General features: G+C 44.5%; 1 protein-coding gene across 1 annotated transcript in view; it reads right to left on the reverse strand.

The window, feature by feature from the left end:
* The window catches only part of DMXL2 (Dmx like 2), a 137,497-nt gene that overhangs the window by 4,686 nt on the left and 115,618 nt on the right, over positions 1-17,193 (reverse strand). The window contains exons 30-40 of the mRNA XM_075530590.1: positions 15,975-16,105; positions 13,642-13,727; positions 12,988-13,189; positions 12,044-12,161; positions 3,771-3,833; positions 2,911-2,997; positions 2,705-2,826; positions 2,155-2,293; positions 1,512-1,572; positions 1,258-1,385; positions 582-659 (exon numbers count right to left, since the gene is read on the reverse strand). Of these exons, the coding sequence (XP_075386705.1) occupies positions 582-659; positions 1,258-1,385; positions 1,512-1,572; positions 2,155-2,293; positions 2,705-2,826; positions 2,911-2,997; positions 3,771-3,833; positions 12,044-12,161; positions 12,988-13,189; positions 13,642-13,727; positions 15,975-16,105 (1,215 nt within the window). The remainder of the gene's footprint in view (positions 1-581; positions 660-1,257; positions 1,386-1,511; positions 1,573-2,154; positions 2,294-2,704; positions 2,827-2,910; positions 2,998-3,770; positions 3,834-12,043; positions 12,162-12,987; positions 13,190-13,641; positions 13,728-15,974; positions 16,106-17,193) is intronic.

Consider the following 17,193-nt stretch of genomic DNA (forward strand, 5'->3'; position numbering starts at 1 on the left):
CTAATATGCAATTCCGTTCTCTGTTTCATGTAAAGCGTTGGTAAAAGCATGGAATGACAGCACTTCTATTTGAGTAATCTAGTCCCCGGAGGGTCAGGATTTCCTCTGAGACTGAAATACAGGAAGCCAGAGGCTCTGTGCATGGTGGTGTCACCCCTGTTCCCCATCACCACCACCATACGGAAGCACGTCTGTGTGCGTCACCAAGTAGGATCTGGGCTAAGGAACACAGTGCTCCATCTGGACTGCTGTTCTGTAATCCAGAAAGCGACCCTTCTGAGCACGCTGAACTAGATGAAGCCCGTCTGATTCCTAACACAGGTGCCTGAAGTAAGCCACCACAGAGGTCTAGGAAGGAGGCAAAGGGTTTCCGAGAAGAATCAAAGTATAATAAACATGTATCCTAGGAAAGCCCACACATATGAAAGCTTTAGGAAATTCCCACACATAATCGTCACTGGGCAAACCATGAAAAGCAGGGAGCCATGCTCCTGGGCAGAGGCCTGGCAGAACGGTCCCCTTCCCAAAAGGAGCACCGGGGAGGCTCACGGTGGCACCCAGGAATATGAAGGGGCACTTACCATGTACGGCTTAGGGTTCGAAGCAGCTTGGTTTACTTGCCAGATACTCAGAAAACCTTCTCCGTCTGCAACCCCACACTGGAGAAGGGCGTAAACATGAAACACCGCTTGTTAGCATTGCCTCTGAAAGGTAAATATGTGTATGCAAAGACGAGTCTCTCAGGCCCGTCTTACTGGCCATCCCCGCGACAGCTGCATCCCCACCACTACAGTACCCAAGGATGTTCAAGTGCAATAAACTCCCTGGAACCTTTTAACTGCTTCTACGGACCCACTTTACTACTCTCCTTTCACCTCCGAGGGGGCTTCCAAAAGTCCTCAGACAAACGGAAGGGGGTGTTTATGAACTTTTGGGAGCCCCTGCAGTGCAAGCGAATTGAGAAAGAAACAGACGGTTTCCCTCAATTGCTGACTCTACTTGTGGGCACCGTGGCGCACTCAGCACGGTGCACTCTCTACAGGCGCAGTACTCCAACAGCGCTAGTGGATGGTTAACTGATCCACATCAACTCTGTGTGCTGACACTTCTGCTGAGCGAAAAGTACCGGTGAGCTGCCTGCTCAGTTCAAATGCGGGGTCGCCGCATTTGATTTCAGACGTCGTTTCGCTAACCACTTACTCCTAAATGCCCCCAGTCATTTTCATATGCATTCAGCAGGAACCTGCAAGACCTCACCTTGTTGCCCTGGGAGTTAAAGTATAATCTGGTCACTCGGGCATTGCCCGCCTGGCGAAAGCACACCAGCTGCTGAGGCCGCGTCCATTCAAACATCCGCACGCTGCCGTCCTGAGCTCCCGTAAGGTCTGAAAGGCAGGAGGGCGAGGAGCAGTTGGGAGATCAAAATGAGAAAGATTCCCACTATTTCTTCTGCCTTGAATCAAGAAGAAAAGAAGCTGCTTACCACCGCGGCTCAGCAATTCAATACTTACAGTACTGGTGGACCGGGTGTGAGGTCATCCTCTTCACGTTGTGCAGATTCCTCCTCATCAGCTTTAAAGAAGACAATGGAGCAGAGGTGAGGCAGGCGAGGCTTCAGAGCAACTCTGCATTGCTTGCTCCCTCACCATTCGAGTCTTACTCAAATAAGCCCTGTTGTGATTTTCAGAGCCACGGCGCGAACACCTGTCCCAGGCTGAGGAGGAACTGAGGCCTGTGTGAACCGACGCTCCCAAGCAGCTTGGTCCACACACAGAGGCACCCCTCCCCGAGGCGGAGCAGGAGGACCTCGGGGCCCCCCAGAGCTGAGCATGAAGAGGGGCCTCCTTCAACGACTGCAACAACTGCCAAGAAGGCGCTCGGTGTGCCCGTCAGCCCCACGGAGTAAACTCGACTTCCCCCTGGCCTCTGCGTGACCAGCCTGGGCTGGCCTGCTCACCTGCAGCCTACGGGAAATCAGAGCAACGCCCGCCATCGAGGGCTGCTGCCAGAGGGCATCAGCAACTCAGACGAGCATGGTAGGAAGCACCCACTGTCTGTCACTGCCCCCGGCCTTCCGGGTCATTCCGAAGTCAAGGTGAGCTTGCTCCGAGGGAGCCCACACCCAGGCAGCGTGCCGAATAGCAAATGACATACCACGCTTGCTCCCGTACTGGTCTGCCCACTGCCCAACCAGGGCAGAGACGAAGGCGGGTGCACCTGAGTGGCTGGGTGGGCCGCCGCGCCGGGCTGGTAGAGAGTTGTGGTGGAGCCACGGTAGTCGATGTCATCGGAACTGTGGGGAAATCGAGTGTTACTGAGAGCCAATTGCAAGGCTTCCCACCGGACTGCCCGTAGGACAATCTTGATTCAAAACACGGAACACACAGCCAGGAGGGAAACTGAGACCCGGGTCCTAGTCACAGACAATTTTTTTTAATGTTGCTCTCTAGGTTCATAACTTTTTCCATCTAGACAAAACTATCAAATTTTGACCAGTGATGTTCGGGGACAACAGCTGGGACACACGCTTTTAAAAAACATTTTGGAGGCATTTGACATAGATTTTCTTTTGATCACACATAGCTAGGAAAAGATCTTACGCTTAAGTGACTCATATACACTTTTCAAGATAAAAGATAACCCGAAGCATGTGCATTCACATACGGTCGGTTCTTTTTGACAAGACTATAAAGGAAAAACAAACCTTTTAGACTCCCGGTCATATTCTTCTCCAATCCAGATGTATGGCTGACAGGCTAACAGAGAAGTGACGTCAAGTTCCTGAACATCATGTGTTGAAGCCAAGACAATTTCATTGGAGTTTGCCTGTAAAGCCAACGCAGAGTCAACTATTCGACCAAGCTCACCCGCGAGAATCACAGTCTTTATAATGACAACAGCTCTTGTTACCTTATTAACGGAAAACGCCATGATCATATCTGATTCCTTATGAATGACTTTTGCTTTTCCACCTGGATAACCCAGGTCAGCTTCAACCTACAAAACATTGTCAGCAGTTTTAGAGGCCGGCGTGGGGTTCTGAATAGCAATATGCAACCCCGCAAAGTATAAGTCAGGACAAGAAGAAAAGTGACAGCCACAGCAGCAGGGAAGGAAGGTGCCCGTAATTTTAGTGAGTTGAAAACTAGCTTCTGAAAATCTGCTACACTGTCTGATGCCCTGTAAGCACGCCCCCATGGTAAAAGACTTCACGTGGTGAATATAGGCTACTGATTGCCCCCAAAGATAGAGGAAATTGTTTTCATGAGCAATTCATAACAGGAGTATGTCTCTTTGCATCTTCCAAGAGGGAGTGGAGATACTGCAGCTAGAAATGTGTATTCACTGAGCTTTTAGGAAGTGAAGTAACAAGGCACAGAGTGGAGGGAAATGATGCAGTCAGAAAGACAAAAGAATGGCATAAAGGTTGGAACAATTTTAAATACCGGTGATCAGATGGGAATAAGGAGAGGAGGGGACGGAGGAAAGATTGAGAGATATGAGAAAGGTGCAAAGGCTTGGGAGGAGAGATGGGAGGAAGAATTAAAAAGGAGGAAAGAAAGCAACCAGGTTCAAAGAGCAAGTTGGAGTAACAGAAGAGAAACAAGAGGAAGGAGGGACGAGCCAGACCCAAGGGGGCACTGAGGAATATGGGAGCAATGCGTAGACGGATTAGTTAGGCAGTTGGGCAGGTTGCGCTTAGTATTAGAGATGAGGGTTAGCTTCTTGAACTGTAAAGAGCGAGCTAGTACAAGGGCGTGGTATACTACCTTGCCGTGGGGATCTCCTGCTATGCAGTTTTGTTTGACCTGCTCCACATGGTCTTCTACAGACTAAATGACATCACACAGTCACAAACACAAAACACATGCATGGAGTGAAATCATAAAGGAAGGAAGGAACACTGTCGAGCCGCAATGGACATGCCATCACTTCAAGGCAGTACAAAGGAATCTGTACGCTTTCTTTGAAAAGCGCAAAACCAACCAAGAAAGAAATCAGACTGGGTGAAACGGCATGTAACCAGATAAACACAACGCAAAAATGGCAAAATTCTACTGCATGCCTACAAAAACGTTAACAGCTACTTCCAAAGGAAACATGAGTTGTTTGCATACACGACACAACTTAAAGTTCTAACGGATACTGCAAGCCCTAGTATGCGATCCCCCTTGTGTGAACAGCTGTGCTTCACGCGGCATAGACTCCTGTCCCACAGGGATACGGTGCACATAGAAATTAAAACTCCAGTTGAGCCTGAACAGCATGGCTCTGAAACTGTGCAGGCTCTCGTCCATACATGTCCCCACCCCCACCCCCACCCGGCTACTACTACGGGGACTTCAGGGTCTCCACTGTCTAAGGCTCACCAACTACAGGGAAGCGGTTCCCTCTTCCAGGAGGTGTCAGTGGGCACTCGCAATGTTCGCACTCACCACCAGGGTGCAGTGCAAACCCAGGTGGAAGCTCTCTTCAAGAGCCAACTGTGTGATCTACACACGGATTTCCCACTGGGCGGGACCACAACCCTAGCCCCCACGTTGTTAAGGGTCAAATTGTATTTCAGAACACAGCTTCAAAGTACAGAACTTTTTTTCATTTGTAATAATTCTCTTATAAGGGCTATCATTCATGAAGAGGATGTGTCAGGAATTAAAATCTAAGTTAACAACTTACTATAATCACATAATTTTTCTATTTATTAACAGATAAATGTTTTATAAAATTAGTCCTGGGAAAGAAATAATACAAATAATGTGTTCCTAGTTTTCACCAGAGCAATACGTCAGAATACAGGCTAATTAACAAGAGCCTAGCTACTGAGGAGTTTATTTTCTTCTAATCAATCAGTTAAGTCTATCAATGTTATCAATTTCACAAAACAACTCACAAAAACTTTTGTCAATATTCTTTAATATATTCAGTGAGTCAGACTATGTAATAAGATATACAAGGGGGTATCCCCCAAAACCGGATTACGCTGGGCGGAGCAGAGCCTTCGTGGTAAGCATTTTTCCCGCTAGGCGATCATCAAGCAACTTGTTCTGAGTTGGTGCACCAGTAGTGTTGCCTGGGAAGGTTCCCTCAGGTCACAGGGAATTTTTTTATAAAAGTAGTTTTGCTGGAACCTCATTTTTTGTAATGGCCGATTTCAAAGAACAGTGTGTGACTGTGAAATTTTGTTTCCTGCTAGGAAAAACTGCCACAGAAACTGTTGTGATGTTGAACACAGTCTTACAAGGATAGCACTGTGGGAGAAACTCAAGTGTAGGAGTGGTTTTCTCGTTTCAAAAAAGGTGAAATGTTGACTGATGACAAACCTTGTTCTGGATGTCCAGCTTCCTGAATGGACGAAAATGTCCACTCGTAGTCCATTTGGAGTTTGTTCCACCAGGTCAGACTGTTAATCAAGCTTTCTATTTAGAGGTTCTGAAAAGATTGCCTAACAGTGTGTGACAAGAAAGGCCTGATTTGTGGCAGACGGGGGACTGGTTTTGCCACCATGACAATGCATATTGTCACACAGCCATCTGAGTGCACCAGTTTTTGGCAAAATACATACAGCATGCCTCTCTTGCCCCACACACCTGACTCAACTGACGATGCTGTGTGTGACTTCTTTTTGTTTCCGTGCAGGAAGAGGGACATGAAAGGACAGTAATTTGACGTAACTTGAAGAGGTAAAGAAAATAACGAGGGAGGTGCTGTCAGCCATCCAAACAGATGAGTTTGGAAAACGTTTCCAAGAATGGAATCACAGATTGACAAATGTATTAAGTGTAATGGAGAGTACTCTGAAGGTGATCAGGTGGTTTTGTAAAAAGAATTTAAGTACATAGCTTTGGGGAGGGGGGGATCCGGTTTGGGGAGGTACCCCTTCGTATAACTCCAAATTTCCCATGAAAATTTTAGGCCATTTTTAAAAATTAAAATTTGAACATCTTCAGTATGATTTTACCAATTAATCCAACTCACCAAATTTGCCAATTTTGTTGATTACAAAACTAGTTTAAAATTTTATAAACATAAAGCATCCTGATTGGATGGGGTAGTTTTAATACATTTTAATACATACTGATGAGCTTGGTGATCCGTCTTTATTTTGTCTTCCTTACAGCTTTCAGTGTTTCTTCCATACCTGATTTCCCCCAAAACCTTTTTTATTGGAAGGTAACACAGATGGCAGCATATGTACAAACGTGCTTGACACAATGGATGGATGGATGGATAGTGATAAGAGTTGTATGAGCCCTCAATAAAATGATTAAAATTTTTTTAAAGAAAATACTTTTTATTGGGAGGCAATACAGATATCATTCCACAGTTCAATCAAGCAACGTGTACAATTGCTACCATATCAGTTTTAAAACATTCTCTTCTTTCTCTGACTCCTTGATATCAGCTCCCCTTTCCTCCCCCCAGGAACTCTTATTTTTTTCTCCATGAAAACACTTTTCAACATCCCTGCAGGGATCAATACAATAGCTACTAACAATATATGGCCATTTAATGATCAATAATTAGATTAATAAAATCTAATTTAAATTAGATTTGTTTCAATTGTAATTTGGTGCAGCATAGCACTGACGAAACACACATCGTTCCTCTAGTTGCTGAATGCTTCCCGCCATCTCACTACCATGACCCAGTTCTACCTTACCAATCTGGCTAGAATGGAGAACGCACATTGGTAAAGAAAAGAGCTCTGGACACATGGAATTCAGGACAGATAAACCCCCCAGGAACAGTAGTGGGAGTAGTACTAGCATGAGGGTAGAGGGGTGGGCGGGCAGGGGGAAGGGGGAGAAAGGGGGAACCCATCACAAGGTTGGATATATAGCACCCCCCACCAAAGGGGACAAGTAACAGAAATGTGGGTGATGGGAGACAACAGCCAGTGTAAGATATGAAATAATAACAACAATATAGAATTGATCAAGGCTCATGAGGGTGGGGGGCTGGGGAGGGAGAGGGAAAAAAGAGGAGCTGATACCAAGGGCTCAAGTAGAAAGAGAATGTTTTGAGAATGATGGTGGCTACATACGCTCGATGCACCTGATGTATGGAATGTTACAGAGCTGTAAGAGCCCCCAATAAAATGATTCTTTTTATTGCACTTCAGTTCCTTCATCCTATTGTGGTTGGATGCCATCTAGTCGGCTCCGAGTCATAGCACCCCGCTGTCCAACAGAACAAAGGCGCCTTGCTGGCCCTGGGCTGTCTCACAATTGCTGCAGTGTTGGAGCCCACTTTTTCAGCCACTGTGCCAACCCGTCAGGTTGAGTCTTCCTCCTTTCACTGCCCCGCTCCCGGGCAGGGGGGCTTCTCCTCACGAAACCAGGTCAAAGAAGGGGAAACCCGGTCTGCCCGTGCCTGCTTCCAGGAGCGCTGTGCTGTGCTTCCGCAGAGACGGCTTTCTTTCCTAGCTTTCCTGGCAGTCCAGGTCTGTTTACAGCCAACATTCTTCACCCACACGATCATTCAAAGGCATCCATCAACCTTTCTATTCACTGTTCGGCTCGCTGCATGCGTGTAACGTGATTAAAAACACCATGGCTTGGATAAGAGCACCTCAGGGCGATGTGTTTGCTTCTTAACACTCTAAAGGGGTCTTTTGTAGCAGATCAGTCCACTGCAACATGCCGTTTAATTCCTTAGCTGCTGCTTCCGTGGGTGGTGATCATGGATCTACGTCAAATGAAATCCTTTTTCCATCATGATGCTGTCTATTGGACCAATTCGGAAGACTTGTGTTTCCCCCTTTTGAGGCATAAGCCATTCTGGAGGCTGTAGTCTTTGCTCTTCATCTGTAGGTGCTTGAAGTCCTCTTCAGTTTCATATGTGTAACACGGGTGCCTAATGGGTCTTTCTCTAATCCTAATGCCATGTTCTTCATGTAGTCCGGCTTCGCAAATTATTTTCTCAGCATAGAGATTCTATAAGTATGGTGAAAGGAGACAACCCAGACACACGCCTTCACTGATTGTAAATTCAACTGACTGTGCACAGGTTCTCCATAAGAACAACTAAGTGCTCTGGACCTCCCAGTCTTCGGGCTATTGCCCAGAGTGTGCGAGGATCCAGACAGTCTAAGGCCTTTGCACAGTCCATGAAACACAGGTAAACCTCTTGATAGATTCTGCTTTCCACCAGGATCCACCTGACAGCAACAACGCCATCCCTCACGCATCCCGGGCCCTCTTCTAAAGTAGCTGGAATTCCTGACAGTCCTGCCACACCCTTTTCTGAATTATCTTCGGTAAAATTACTTGCCTGTAAAATGAATGATGTCTATTCAGTAATTATGTGTACTGTTGGATCGCTTCACTTTGGAATGGGCACCAAAATGGATCTCCCCAGTCAGTTGGCCAGGTAGCTATCTTTCAAAGCTTTGCTCTGCCAATGTCGTTAAGGTGGGCTATTCCTCTGAGAAGGCAGTTCTTCCCTAGTTGTTTTGAGAGCCTTCCAACATGGCAGCATAGTCACTGTGCATTGGGATACTAACCACAAGCCAGCAGTATGAAGCCACCACCTGCTCTGCGGGAGAAAGAAACTCAGAGGGGGAGGTCTACCCTGTGCTCCAGGGTCCAATGCATCAGCACTGACTTGATGGCAGTCAGGTTTTTTTTGTTTGTTTTCAGTCCAACCCAAGGAGTCCACCTCCCACTGCTATTCATAGGATTTTCCACTGGTCACTTTTTCAGAAGTAGATCGCCAGGTTTCCCTCAGTCTAGACACTCCACTGAAACCTGTCCACCATGGGGGACCCTGCTAACATTTGAAATACTGGTGACATAGCTTCAAGCAACACACACGCCACGACCAAAACAAGCAAACACCGAACCACTGCCATTGAGTCGATTCAGACTTTCGTGACCCTACATGGGGTTTCCAAGAACATAAATCTTTATAGGAATAGAGAACCTCACCTTTCCCCCATGGAGCAGTTTGAGCTCTGACCTTGCAGTCAGCAGTCCAATGCTTATTCGACAAAGCCACTATGGCTCTCTGCACCATGTCTTCTGGAATGTCTTTCCATGCATCTCAAACCCACTTTGCTATTAACTCTAAGTCAGGCTTCATGAGATTGCCTTCTTTTGTTAGTCGGGCTTGACCAGATGACATCCATTCTTGCCACATCCTTCGCACACAGTCTTTAAAAGGCTTATTCAAAGAGGCTGCAGTACAGATATAAGCCCACCTGGAATAACGGCTAAAGTAACTTTACTAGATTTTGCCAATTTTCTTTATGTCATCTGATAGGTAGGCTCTGAACATATCCCAAACAAGTAACAATGGCTTTTTCTTTAAGGCTGCTCCTGGTCGTCGGTTCCAAATTTCTTCCAGCCATTTTTCTGTTCCATCTTCATCCATCCAGCCTTTAACATGGGCACGCACAGTAATTCTTGGTGGGAAATTGATCCTTTCAAGCAAGGTCTTTCTTTTAAAAATAATGACAGGACGCAGCTTAGTTCCATTAGCCAAAGATGATAGAACAACTGTAAAGTGGTTTGTTTGTTTTTCATTTCCTGTGGTTTTTGAGAAAAATGTTTTTTTCTTCTAAACTTGCCACAGTTCTGTTGCTTGGAAGATCATAAGTCATGGCAGTTTCATCCATATTCCCAATACCTGCCAGATCAGAATTATAAATCCTTCTTTGTTTTATAATAAATGGCTGGAATGACATAACTTTTTCTTCAAGGTTTTGTGGCAATTTCTGGGAAATCTTTGTTCTTTGTCTCAAACATAGTAGGCCAAACCTATTCATGAACCGGGTACACTATTCTGCTGACACAGCAAAATTTTCTATGCCTGGTGCTTTATATTTGTCATCCTTAGGCATTTGTAGAATATGTATGCGGATTTCCATGTGTGTTACACAGTAACCATTTTGACGACACTCCATAACCCATTTATGCAATTCACTCTCTAGAACCCCATAAAAACACGTTAAACCACAACGAGTTTTTTTTTAGCTTTTGGAATCTGTTCCAAGTCAGCCTTCATTTTCCGCCACTCCCTCACTTGCTTTTCGTCAACACAGAATTCCCTACTTGCAATACTGTTATTGCTCTCTTCTGCTCTTGACACAACCTTCATTTTGAAACCAGCCTAATATGACCGGCGTTTTTTGTTTTGGTTCAAGAGTATCCATTTCTAATATAAAAAAACAAGACTTTAAAAAGGAACTTTCATGGTAGTGCCCCACCCCCCCCACCCCACCCCCACCCCCCGTGCAACGTGTTAACTGGGAGGAGGCGGGGAGTCCGTGGGGACGGGGGATGCAGGATGTGAATTAACACAGAGACCAGAGGGGAGAGACGGAGTGCAGCCACAGACACATCCTTACCAGTTCGGCTGCCAACGTAAGTGCTGGGTGCTTCTGCAAATTGAAGTCGTCCACGTCATAGGACGGCTCTGATTGGTTAGATGTGAGTAAACAAACATTCAAAGCCCTGCAGTGTCAGCAGGGCTTTGAATGAACAGAGGAGGAACGGCAATCACCCGTGAGATAACGGACGCTCGTCCCTTTACCTCTGGGGAGGGGCAGCGAGCTGTTACACCTCGCTGGGGTACCACTGACCCGTGTATAAGCCGAATCCCAGTTTTTCAGCACATTTTTTTGTGCTGAAAAACTCGGCTTATACACGAGTACATACGGTAATTAAATGGTACCAACTGGACTGGTGTCACTTAGGTAGGTAATGGGTCATTTAGACAGTGTTCAGAGTCTACTAGCAAACAAACCGCCTGGTCTTTCTCCCACAGAGCAGCGCTGAGTTTGAACCACCACCCTTGTGGTCAGCAGCCATTGTATAACCCACTGCACCCCAAAGGCTGGCTTCTCCGTTCTCAACATGAGAGATCATTTTGATGATGTGTGGTAGTTAGGTGATGTCATGTCAAGGTGAATTGGTATGAAAGCACAGGCGTGGAGAATAACCTGTCAAACAGGTCACAGTCTGATGATGCCTCCTTGCAGTGTGGCTCTCTTATAAGATAGAAAATGAGTACTTCCCCTCTCTCTGCCCCTTGGTCTTCCCGCTTGCTGGAACTCTGCCTGCCTTCAGGGGCAGCCCCATACAGGCCGCCCGGCCTAACCCTGAATGCCGTGGGTGCCTGCTATGTTTCCACCGACTCTGTGATCACCACAGTCTATGATCCGCCTGCTTCTCCTTTCTCCATCATCAGTGTGCAATTACGTGAGCGCTGAAGGGGCTTTGGCTAGCAATGGACTTAGGGACTTGAGTTGGGCTGGGCTGCCTTCTTGATAAAAGCTCTTTCTTATACATACAACAGTGTCAATGATTTTGTTACTCTAGTTGACCCAGCCTAACACAGGATCTACAGTGTCGTCTCCCAAATTCCCAATTCTGCTTTACCCATGTACGGTATTACACACTACTGATTTACATTTAGCTTAAGTCAACATGCCATGCAGAACTTCCAATTCCCTTTATAAAAACCAAGCTTATTTCATTTTATAGTTGGTCTTATGATAATTTAGTCTCTCTTACACACTTATCTGAAATCCACTTTTTCCCCCTAACATTTATCTTATACTTTTTTAAATGCTAAATAAGTAAACTCTTTTTTAAAAAGAACTGTTTTACTATTTTTAAAAATAATATCTGAAGAATTATATTGTAGAGCATACTCATTTATACCTAAAATTCTCTAAACCATCCACCAGTTATTTAGACATAAAATCTCAATGGCACATAAAACAAAGGAAATACTTTCAGTTACTTATACAAGATTTACCAAGTGACCGATGGTGTTTCCTTACGATGAAATGAAAATTATAAATTTTTTATCTCACAAAAGCTCAGTGGTATGTATGAATTGTGGGAGTTGTAAGAGCCCCCCCAATAAAATTATTTTTAAAAGGTCAGGGAACTTGACTACGATCCATGACGTGTGAAAGATAATAAGTTCCAACCAAAAGGAATATTGTTGAATTAAGTCAAGCAGTCACCTCGCTGGAAATGGCCAGAGAAAACTAAACAGAAAGGGTATAGGAAGAATTTTCTCAAAATACCTCACTCTGCTTTCTTTTCTTTGTGAAAATGTATCTAATAAATGTCTCCTGAAGGACTTCTTGTTTAACAAGGAAATGCCACAGGCGTTTGACGGGAAGTGCAGAAGAGTCCCGGGATCTAGTTTGAAAAAGGAAAACAAAGAATTATGCGATTTTAGTCTAAGAAGCTGGACTCGGCGCTGGCAGGTACTCTTCTCGTCTTTGTTATTTTTAGATACTTTTCTTTAAATCTAGTAAAATCTATTGCGGTGGGGGTAGGGAATGGTACAAAATTTTATAATTTATTTCAATTCTATTTCCTACTTCTCCTAAAAATCATTCCGTCATCTAACAGTTTTCTAACAGCGGCACTCGGAATGGTTAGGCTAAGCTGGGGGTTCAAGCTCTTTCCTCTTCTAAGTGATACTTCGGCTTGGCTCTGCTGCTTGATGCAGATCCCCAATGACTAGGGAGCCTTCGATTTAATTTCTAAGCAGCCTGAAAAGTCCTACTCTTTCAAACTGATGAACAAACCCTCTTCACCAGGGCTTCTGTTGGTCAAATGTGTAAAACGTCCATGCGTGTACTGTTAAGTTTCTGATCAAAGGTCAGTCACACCTTGTTTGCATATCTAAGTGATCAAAGATCAAATCTGTAAGAGATTTTAACTTAAATTTTAACTAAATTTAGTTTAGTTTAAATTTTAAAAATATATAGAAGTTAATAACAATAAGGGTTTCTCTCCTGCTAGTAAAAATATCATGCCTATGAAATAGAGGTAATCCTGGGGAAATAATTTTTCTATCTGTATTCCTGATACTTTCCTTAGACATGTGCTAGGATTACCATCACAGGTTCAAAAGTTAGGAAGTTTGGAATGCCAGTGAACATTTTGCTGAATTGCCCTCCAAAATGATGCAACTCAGGCACGCTTTCTTTCATCAACATTTCAAGAGCTTTCTTACTTGAACGGAGTATTTTCAGGTTCCAGCATTGCTTTATTTCGAAGAATGGCTGGACCAGCTCCTACCGAAAGGTCGGTGGGATACGTGTTGACGTAGTTAGGGGGTGGCCCTTCAAACTGATCCATTTTCTCTTGCAGGATCTGTTCCCAGTTCTCCAAGTTCTTAATCACAGCAATGCCTAATGGTGAGGTTACAGGCAGCTCTAAAAAAAAGTGATTAAATATATTGCTTTATGTTGGTAAAAAAGACCATGTTTATCAAATATTTACAAACTTTGCAAAATACATATTTACATAAATCCATATTCTTAGAGCCAAGACTTCTAAAAATACAAATACATCTAAAAATGTTCATTTCACACCATTTGGATTCTTCATGCTTTCAACCAACAGAAAGTCATCTCTCTAATGGAAGATAGGAAAACGTCTAGCTTCTCCAGTCTAATTTCCTGTCTTCCAACCTTCTAGGTAGAGAGTGATTCTGGCCATAAATTAAAACCACAGAATGAAGCCTCAAATAAACAAAACCTCATAAAATCTCCTAGCACATTATTAACATTTTTTAACTACCAAATGATCTTTCATACAAATTTCATGCAGGAAAACCTGATAGCAATTTATTTAAACAACATTAAGTTTTCAAATCCAAACTCACCAGAAAATTCCAGTCCAGCGATGGGAAAAAAGTTCTTGACATTGTGAATGACTAGTTTAACCATTGTCAAATGCAGAAGAGCCCAGCTGTTCAGAAGGGCCAGAGGGGGAGGGGGGAAATCTCCTTAATTAAAAAATATTATGTTCATCATTTACATTTTTTTTAAAAAACAAAGACTGAAATATTAAATGTACAGAGAACAGTAAAATTACCACAGAGCCAAACAAAAGCCAGATACAACAGACATATATCAAGTTCTACGGCTGTGGGCTACTTGCACGGTGCGTAGCCACCTCTCGTTGGTAAAGGAGATGGATAGGGGAGAGCAACAAGCACTAATTCTCTCTGTAACTCCTGGTTGGGTCACTGAAGGAGTAGAGGAAAGGGCCAACCCAGAGGAAAAGAAAGTATGCACATTTTACTATCCACGTAGGAGTCTTTGAGGGAGATGGGCTTTTTGGGGGGGATGCCTGCTTTTTCTTTTATAAATCATTTTCTTGGGGGCTCTTAGAGCTCTTTTCACAATCCATACATCAATTGTATCAAGCAATTGGTACATATGTTGTGATTATCATTTTCAAAATTTTTTTCTTTCTACTTGAGCCCTGGGTGTTAGCTCCTCATTTTCCCTCCTTCCCTTAACCTCCCACCCTTGTGAACCCTTGATAAATTACACATTATTTTCATATTTTCTACCATCCAGTCTCCCTTCACCCATGTTTCTGTTGTTCGTTCCCCTGGGCGGGGGTGGGGGGTGGAAGGGTAATACATTGATCACTGCGATCGGTTCCCTGTTTCTACCCCCACCTTCTCCCTACCCTCGTGGTATAGCTACTCCCATTACTGTTCCTGAGGGGTTTATCTGTCCTGGATTCCCTGTGTTTTGAGCTCTTATCTGTACCAGTGTACATACTCTGGTCTAGTCGCATTTGTAAAGTAGAACTGGGATCGTGATAGCTGGGGGGAGGAAGCATTAAAAACTAGCGGAATGTTGTGCATTTCGTCAGTGCTGTGCTATACACTCTGGCTGGCTTGTGTCTTCCTTGTGACGCTTCTGTGAGGGGATGTCCCATTGTCTACAGATGGGCTTTGGGTCTCCACTGCGACCCCTCTCATTGGCATCAATATGATGGTCTGTTTTGGGTCTTGTGATGCCTGAGACCTGATCCTGCCGACACCTCCTGATCACATGTTCTGGCGTGCTTCTTTCACATGGGCTTTGTTGCTTCCCTGCTAGATGGCCGCTTGTTTAACTTCAAGACTTTAAGACCCTAGCTCTTTGACTTCAGCGACTGTGTTGGGAAGGTGAGCACCACAGAATGCCAGATTATTAGAACAAAGTGCTCTTGCATTGATGGAGGACTTGAGTAGAGGCCCAATGTCCATCTGCTACCTTGATACTTAACCTATAAATATATGTACATAGACCTATACGCCTATCATTATATATCAATATATTTACATATATATGCCTATATTTATACCTCTATAAATGTCTTTGGCCTCCTAGTTCTTTCCTCTATTTCTTTTTATTTTCCACCTGTCCCACTATCATGTTCGACCTTCATTTGGCTCTCAGTAATTCCTTTCGGCTCCACTGCACTTGATCAAACCCCACCAGGTGTTCTACAACCTCCTCGCCATCGATTTTAGATCTCTTGGAGGGAGACCATTTTAAGCAGAAGAACTATGATATTCTTGGTAAACTGTTTGGCCCCATCTCCGCCCCAGGGAAGTTCTGCTAGTTACTACTTTATTTCTGGTTTCTAGTGCGCATGCATCACTAGATCACACTCGCAGTTTCTGACAATTACCCGAGGGAAAAATATCTACCACACAGCCACATGGCTTCTAAGCATGTTCCAAAGCTCATCAACAATTATTTATTTTCTCACTTAAAATGGTTTGTGCTTGCCCTCTGCATAAAAAGCTCTTCTTTGAACCTGGATCTTAAGTAAATACCCTCTAGAGCAGTAGATCTCAACCTCGGGGTCGTGACTCCTTCGGGGGTCCAACGACCCTTTCACAGAGGTCACCTAAGACCATATTTCCAATGGTCTTAGATACCGCTCCCCTCTCTGCGTCCAGGTGGGTCCGCCCACATGCAGACCCGTCCACATACGGGGTCCCCACAACACGAGGAACTCCATTAAAGGGCCATGGCATTGGGAAGGTGGAGAACCACTGCTCCAGAGATTTACCTACTAAAAGTACAGGATCCCTGATCTAAAACCGTAAGCTAATTCTTACACGGATTCATGCTAATAATGTTACTGGAAGTTAACAGGCTTTTCTACAAAAGCGAAGCACGGAAAACCAAAAGGCTTATCTACCTATAGGAGTTTGGGTCTTGGTGCTCTTGGATTTGAACATCTGAAAAGAAAGCATCGTCTTCTTCGTCATCACTGTGAAGGCTCTCATCTGAATCATAGATAACACCACTATCAGACAAAGGGAGAAATGGCTGCAAGAAAAGACAAAGTTACTTTTTAACATACAACGGACTCGTTTTCTCCTTGTTTACAAGTAACCTTTTCCCATCGTAGCAATCGACACAGCATTTCCTTTCATAAATGAGTATAGGCATAGAAAGGCGACAACTCTTACAGGCTGAACAGCCATGACTCTTAGATTCAAGAAACTGAGTAGCTAGATGCAACATAAATATTTACTTAAAGGAAATAACTCTGAAATGCTTTTTCTGTTAATGAATGAAACCTAGCAGGGAAGCAACAAAGCCCACATGAAATAGGCGCAGCAGCCTGTGTGATCACGAGGTTCTGACAGGATCAGGTATCGGGCATCACAAGACCCAGAACAAACCATCATATTGATGTGAACAAGTGGGGTCAAAGTGGAGCCCCAAAGCCCATCTGTAGACAACGGGCTTCCCCTCACAGAAGGGCCACAAGGACGGGACGAGCCAGCCAGGGTGCAGTATAGCACCGACAAAACACACAACATTCCCCTAGTCCTATAATGCTTCCTCCCCCCACTATCATGGCCCCAGTGCTACCTTGCACATCAGCTGGACCAGAGCATGGACACTGGTACAGATAAGAGCCCTTGACAGGCAGAATCCAGGACAGTTAAACCCCTTGGGAACAATAACGGGAGTGACGATGCCATGAGGGTAGGGGGAGGTGGGGGAGAATGGGGGAACCAATTGCAATGAACAACATCTAATACCTCCCCCCACATACACCCACACAAACACCCCAGGGGGACGGACATCAGAAACATGGGTGAAGGGAGACAGCAGACAATGTAAGATATAAAAACAATAATAATTTATTATATATTAAGGGTTCATAAGGATGGGAAGGTGGGGAGGGAGGTAAAAAAGAGGAACTGATACCAAGGATTCAAGTGGAAAGAAAATGTTTTGAAAATGATGATGGCAACATATGTACAAGAGCCCCCAATGAAACGATTTGTCAAATGAAATTTTAAAAAAGCACGAAACCATCAAGTGCCTCTGACAGACACCGGGCGCTGTCAAAGAGCTGGGTGCTGCAAATGGTGCGTGTGCTGCTGCCGGCCGACTCAGCC

This window comes from Tenrec ecaudatus, chromosome 14 (assembly GCF_050624435.1).
Source record: "Tenrec ecaudatus isolate mTenEca1 chromosome 14, mTenEca1.hap1, whole genome shotgun sequence".
NCBI classification, from domain to species: domain Eukaryota; kingdom Metazoa; phylum Chordata; class Mammalia; order Afrosoricida; family Tenrecidae; genus Tenrec; species Tenrec ecaudatus.